The sequence below is a fragment of the Dendrobates tinctorius genome, unplaced genomic scaffold, assembly GCF_039654945.1.
Source record: "Dendrobates tinctorius isolate UK_male_01 unplaced genomic scaffold, ASM3965494v1 ptg000063l, whole genome shotgun sequence".
NCBI classification, from domain to species: Eukaryota; Metazoa; Chordata; class Amphibia; order Anura; family Dendrobatidae; genus Dendrobates; species Dendrobates tinctorius.
The window spans coordinates 32,080,050-32,086,049 of NW_027361731.1; the positions used below are offsets into that span (position 1 = coordinate 32,080,050).

Sequence of the window (6,000 nt, forward strand, 5' to 3'; positions counted from 1 at the left end):
TATGGTCAGCAGTAGATAATGTATGCACACAGACAAGATTTCAACCATCTACTCCTTTTCAGATCAATCAGTTCCAAACTAAACCTCTGTTACGAGATGGAGTGTTTCTGACCATGGTATGGACCTTTAACATGTCTAACTGGAAAATCTCTTCTAGATATCCCCAGTGTCAACCACATCTCACTAACATGGAGATGGGAATAGAACAATGGTTTGGGAAAAGAACTTCAACACAGGTTAGAAGTAAGAGGGGAGTGTTAGAAGGTATTTTGGGGGGATTAGGAACAGTAGGAAGTTTAATTAACACTATGGACATTCATACACTTAAATCAGATCTGGAAAATATTGGGTATATTGGAGGAAAAGGGGTAAAGATTCAGAAAAGCTTGAATCAAGTCCTTGAAAAGATGGTTTTGAACACTGCTACTGTATTGGGATCTTCTGTATCACATCTTCAAGATGCTACTTTAGCTTTAATGGAAAGTGAACAGGAATCTCAAGTGGCCAAAACATGTCTAGAAATTCAGATTGAATATTCCACCAATCTGAAAATGATTGCACAAGCCTTACAAAGTGGAATTACCCCTTTAGGGCTAATAAGAAATTTGCCCTTAGAATATAACTTTGCGTTAAACCATACAGATTTGTGGGTAAATAAGTGGTTAGGATGTGAACAGAACATTTGTGTAGGAACATCACTGATTCCAGTGTCAGGAAGAGAAGAAACCCTGGTTCCTATAGGTGTTCTGGGAATTCCTGTCAGTCCTACACAATTGTTATATTATCAATTACAGTACACAGATTTTGCATTTGATGGTATCAACACTGAACAATTAGACATTTCGTCATGCTTAAATTTTGTTTCCAAGGTAATGTGCCTACCTGGACAGGATAAAGTCATTTATCATTCATGTTTCCATAATCATACTTCTTGTCATGCCAGAGTTGAGACTGTCCACACGATACATGACTTGGTGACACCAGTAAGCGCTAACAGGATTTGTTTCCAAGTTATGTCAGGAAAAGAAGCAGTTTCTGCATTCTTCTCATCTTGTGTACATGCCGAAAATCTGACAATGGGTTTATATTGTATTGAGGGAAATGTTAAAACTCTCACAAAGAAGGAAGGAAGTATTAATATTACGTCAATAGGCTCAAGACGTCTGAAAATCCTTCCGATCCAGTTCAATTTGTCACAAGTTAATAAATTCCCTTGGGATTTGTGGACAAATGAGATAAAGAAAGACAAGGGTTTATTGAATCTGCTGACAAAACAATTAAAAGAAGCTGAAATTGTATTTAGACATGAACAAGGTAATCTAAGGCCGGTTTCACATTTGCGCTTTTTAAGCGCACGCACGGCCGGGGGTAGCTCCGCCCCCGAGCCGGCTCTCTGCCCGGCGTGCCCGCCCCTTGCTTGTAGCGCCGCCTCCTAGCGGACAGCGGCGCCTGCGATCGGCGCACCCTATCTTTAGCATAGGGTGCGCAGATCGTGCGCAGGCCGTGCGCTAGTTGTGCTTTGACCTGCGCTGCGCACTTTTGATGGTGCGCCGTGCGCGCCAAAATCGAACTTTTCGGATTTTGGCGCGCACGGCGCACCGTCAAAAGTGCGCAGCGCAGGTCAAAGCGCAACTAGCGCACGACCTGCGCACGATCTGCGCACCCTATGCTAAAGATAGGGTGCGCCGATCGCAGGCGCCGCTGTCCGCTAGGAGGCGGCGCTACAAGCAAGGGGCGGGCACGCCGGGCAGAGAGCCGGCTCGGGGGCGGAGCTACCCCCGGCCGTGCGTGCGCTTAAAAAGCGCAAATGTGAAACCGGCCTTAATGATATTGAACATGAATGGACGAGTATGTCAGGCTCATCTTGGTGGAGAAATTTAGGAAAATCTGTAACTAGTTGGTCACAGTCTTCAGCGAAAATGGCAGCAGGAAATGTATTGTCTAATCCGATTGTTATTTTATTTATCATAGTTTTGCTGTGTATAATATATCAAATAATTATTATGTGTAAAATTAGGAGAATTTATAAGAATATAAAGATAGAAATGAAAAAGGAAGATGATATTTTAAGAGAGATGTTAAAACGAAAAAATATAACTCTCTGATCTAATTTTTGTTTTTACAATAGGTTTGAAAATTCAGATGACATTCAGGGCAGATGTTGATACAAGGTTTTCAGAATAAAGAATGAATGTGATACGAATGGTGAGAGAATGAGTTAGGATTGATTATGATATGTCTCAAATCATAATCAGGGGGGACTGTAAAATATCAGTATTTCTATAATAAAAAATATACAGAGTCCAGCTAGCAGAGGCTCTGCTTACTTTAGAGAAGTGACTGAGTTATTCTGAGTTCCTTGGCTCACACAGCTGTCTCTCTTGTCAAATGTCTATAGGTCACTTGTCAAAGCTGTCAAAATGTGACTATTTAGAGATAATGAATGGTTCTAAAGATCTCAGACTTTAGGCTTAAATATCTCAGACTAAGGTAATGCATAAATAACTGTATGCATATTGTTAAAATAACTAGGGTTCACTTAATATGGAAGAAGTTATGAACATAGTGGCAAGCCACCATATGTGGTTGTAGTTTATAGGTCAGAATAGTATATAAAGCCGGCCTAACTCTTGTTCAGGAGATCTCATATCCTTTGAGACTCTCGAACACCCGGACAACACAGCTGCTCAAGACTATATGTAAGAACAATGCTCGTTTTCTCTTCAAATAATTATTGCATGTCATGAACTTACTTTTCTTCATTTTTGTAATCACTTTTTGAAATGAACAATTAAAAACAAGATTTATTTTATCCTCAATTCAACATTGCTTTTACTTTTGATTCTCAACCGTGCAAGAAGATATATATATATATATATATATATATATTTTTCTACACCCACATCATCTCGTCAGCCATGGCTACCAGACTACTACCAGTAATATCCCACATCATCCCGTCAGCCAGAGCCACCAGACTACTACCTCTAATATCCCACATCATCCTGTCAGCCAGAGCCACCGGACTACTACCCCTAATATACAACAACATCCCATCAGCCAGAACTGCCGGACTACTACCCCTAATATCCCACATCATCCCATCACCCAGAGCCACCGGACTACTACCCCTAATATCCCACATCATCCCGTCAGTCAGAGCGACCGGACTACTCCCTCTAATATCCCACATCATCCCGTCAGCCAAAGCCACTGGACTACTACCCCTAATATCCCACATCATCCCGTCAGCCAGAGCAACCGGACTACTACCCCTAATATCCTACATCATCACGTCAGCCAGAGCTACCGGACTACTACCCCTAATATTCCACATCATCCCATCATCCTGGCGTCAGAACCAGAGCGTTGAGTGGATTTGCACTGACTTCCATACGAATGATTCCTTTATTAAAAGCCTGGGGTGAGAATCAGAGCGCTGACGGATTTGCCCTAACTTACATACAGGAGATCCCTTTAAGAGGGGCCTGGGGTCAGAACCAAACCGCTGGATGGATTTGCCCTGACTTCCATACCATAGATCCCTTTAAGAGGGGCCTGGGGTCAGTACCAAAGCGCAGAGTGGATTTGCCCTAATTTCCAAACCAATGATCACTTTAATAGAAGCCTGGGGTCAGAATCAGAGCGCTGAGGGATTTACCCTAACTTCCATACCGGTGATCCCTTGAAGAGAGGCCTAGGGTCAGAAACAAAGCGCTGGATGGATTTGACCTCACTTCCTTACCGGGGATCCGTTTAAGAGGGGCCTTGGGTCAGAACCAGAGCGTTGAGTGGATTTGCCCTATCTTCCATACCGGGGATCCCTTTAAGAGAGCCTGGGATCAAAACCAGAGCGCTGAGTGGATTTGCCCTGACTTGCATACCAATGATCCTTTAATAGAACCCTGAGGTCAGAATCAGAGCGCTGAGGGATTTGCTCTAACTTCCATACAGGAGATCTCTTTAAGAGAGCCTGGGGTCAGTACCAGAGCATTTGAAGGCAATTGCCCTGATGTCCATATCGGAGATCCCTTTAAGAGAGGCCTGGGTTCAAAACCGAAGCGCTGGATGGATTTGCCCTAACTTCCATACCATTGATCCCTTTAAGAGGCAAGATGTGCCTATGGGACGGAGGATGTGTGATGGGTACATGGGCAGGGAGGGGGGGGGGGGATTCATTTCTGTCGTGCTCTCTGCTCCTTTCTGGGGGGGGCAGACAATGGCTGGGAGCTTATGTTCCCGGGGATGCTAGATTTCTCCCACCATGTCAGTGTCTGCTGAGGTGTTGTCAAGTGGGAAAACTTGCTCACAGCAACCAGCTCAGCTCTGCTGCTTTTAACCAGCTCTGGTGAAATGAGAGATGCTTAGTGATTGGTTGCAAGGAAAACTGCTGCTGCTCATAGCAGCCAATCACAGCTCAACTTCTTTTGAGAACAGCTCTGGTGAAATGAAAGATGGTTTGTGATTGGTTGGCGATACACACTTTCAGTTTTATATATAGAGATATAATACTGGTGGATAAAACAAGACTGAGCACAAGACCTTCACAGCCGTCTACACATCATAGGGGAGATCTCCTGACACCTTCTCTCCATCTACCTGATGATCCTGAGGAGCACTGGGATCTTCTTGGTTACAGTCCTGTGGAAGAAGAGGACGGGAACATCTCTCTGGTGTTGTCCTCTTACTGGATAGATCTGGAGGAAACACATACAGGGACTGAATTCATTCTCTACATACAGATAATTATAGGCCGTGTGTATTTAGTCCTGTCTATTACCTGGTGATGTGAGGGGCTGGGGAACCTCCATTATGACGTCCTTGTACAGATCTCTGTGTCCTTCTAAATACTCCCACTCCTCCATGGAGAAATAGACAGCGATATCCTGACACCTTATAGGAACCTGACACATACAATGATACCGTCATCCCCCGATCCCTTCATAGTGTTACTGTATAATGTCCCAGCAGTGTCACCTCTCCAGTCAGCAGCTCAATCATCTTGTAGAAGAGTTCTAGGATCTTCTGGTCATTGATGTCCTCATGGATCAGGGGGTGAGGTGGAGGCCCCGTGATTGGGCTCAGGGGTCTTCCCCATCCCTCAGACACAGGGTCCTGACAGCGATCACTAGAGGTCTTCTTCACCACTGTGTAATCCTGGTTATGGAGAGACACATTAATAAATCTCACTACAGACATTCCCAGAGTCCTCACCTCTCCAGTTCTGTCCATCTGTTATTCCCATAGATAAGAATGATGTAATGTGACGTCATCAGAATCTCTCACCTCTCCAGTGAGACGGAAGAGGATCTCTAGGGTGAGGTGTAACATCCTCTCCGCCATCTTGTCTCTGTCCATATCCATCCTTGATGGGTAAATCAGGAAAATTCTCTTCTGTAGAAGATCTTCACTGAGAGGATCCGATATTGTAGAGACCTGAATGAGAAGAAGATGATCCGATGTAACATCCTAAGAATCCTGTGTAATAATACAATTACTGGAGATAATAAGGGAAACATATGAGGAGATTTATTATCTTACAGGGTTTAGTTTTCTCCCCTGACATCTACTAATAAAACCTATATATTTAGGCCACAGACAACAAGCAGTTTCCTCCTCGGAGTCGGCAGCTGAACACGTTCCTCATAGACTCATCTTCCATAACGCTAATTCTCGTCTCATTACCGACACTGGAATCGGCATTAGCAATACTGCAGGAGATATTCATTACACACGACATGAGAAATAAGTCCTTCATGATGAGGACGACATCTTCATCTTCTACTACGGCTCTAGAGACAGATGTGGCCAGAGTCGGTCACTGCCTCCATCCCCACCGGCCGTCTATATGAAGGTTTCCCGTCTTCCCCGCACTGGAATCTTCTCTCCCGTTAGATCTCAGCTCTGAGTCACACACAGAAGTTTGAGGCTTTTAGAAAAGATTTTTTGTTTCCACAATCAACGCGGACAGAAATGATCTGATCCCAAAGTCTCCATGTA

General features: G+C 44.0%; 1 protein-coding gene across 1 annotated transcript in view; it reads right to left on the reverse strand.

Moving 5' to 3' along the window:
• LOC141094126 (uncharacterized) overlaps positions 1-5,734 on the reverse strand; it is a 114,475-nt gene extending 108,741 nt beyond the window's left edge. The window contains exons 1-5 of the mRNA XM_073579862.1: positions 5,542-5,734; positions 5,287-5,436; positions 4,978-5,157; positions 4,781-4,904; positions 4,600-4,697 (exon numbers count right to left, since the gene is read on the reverse strand). Coding sequence (XP_073435963.1) covers positions 4,600-4,697; positions 4,781-4,904; positions 4,978-5,157; positions 5,287-5,364 — 480 coding nt within the window. The 5' untranslated portion in view covers positions 5,365-5,436; positions 5,542-5,734. The remainder of the gene's footprint in view (positions 1-4,599; positions 4,698-4,780; positions 4,905-4,977; positions 5,158-5,286; positions 5,437-5,541) is intronic.
• Positions 5,735-6,000: the final 266 nt, after the last annotated feature.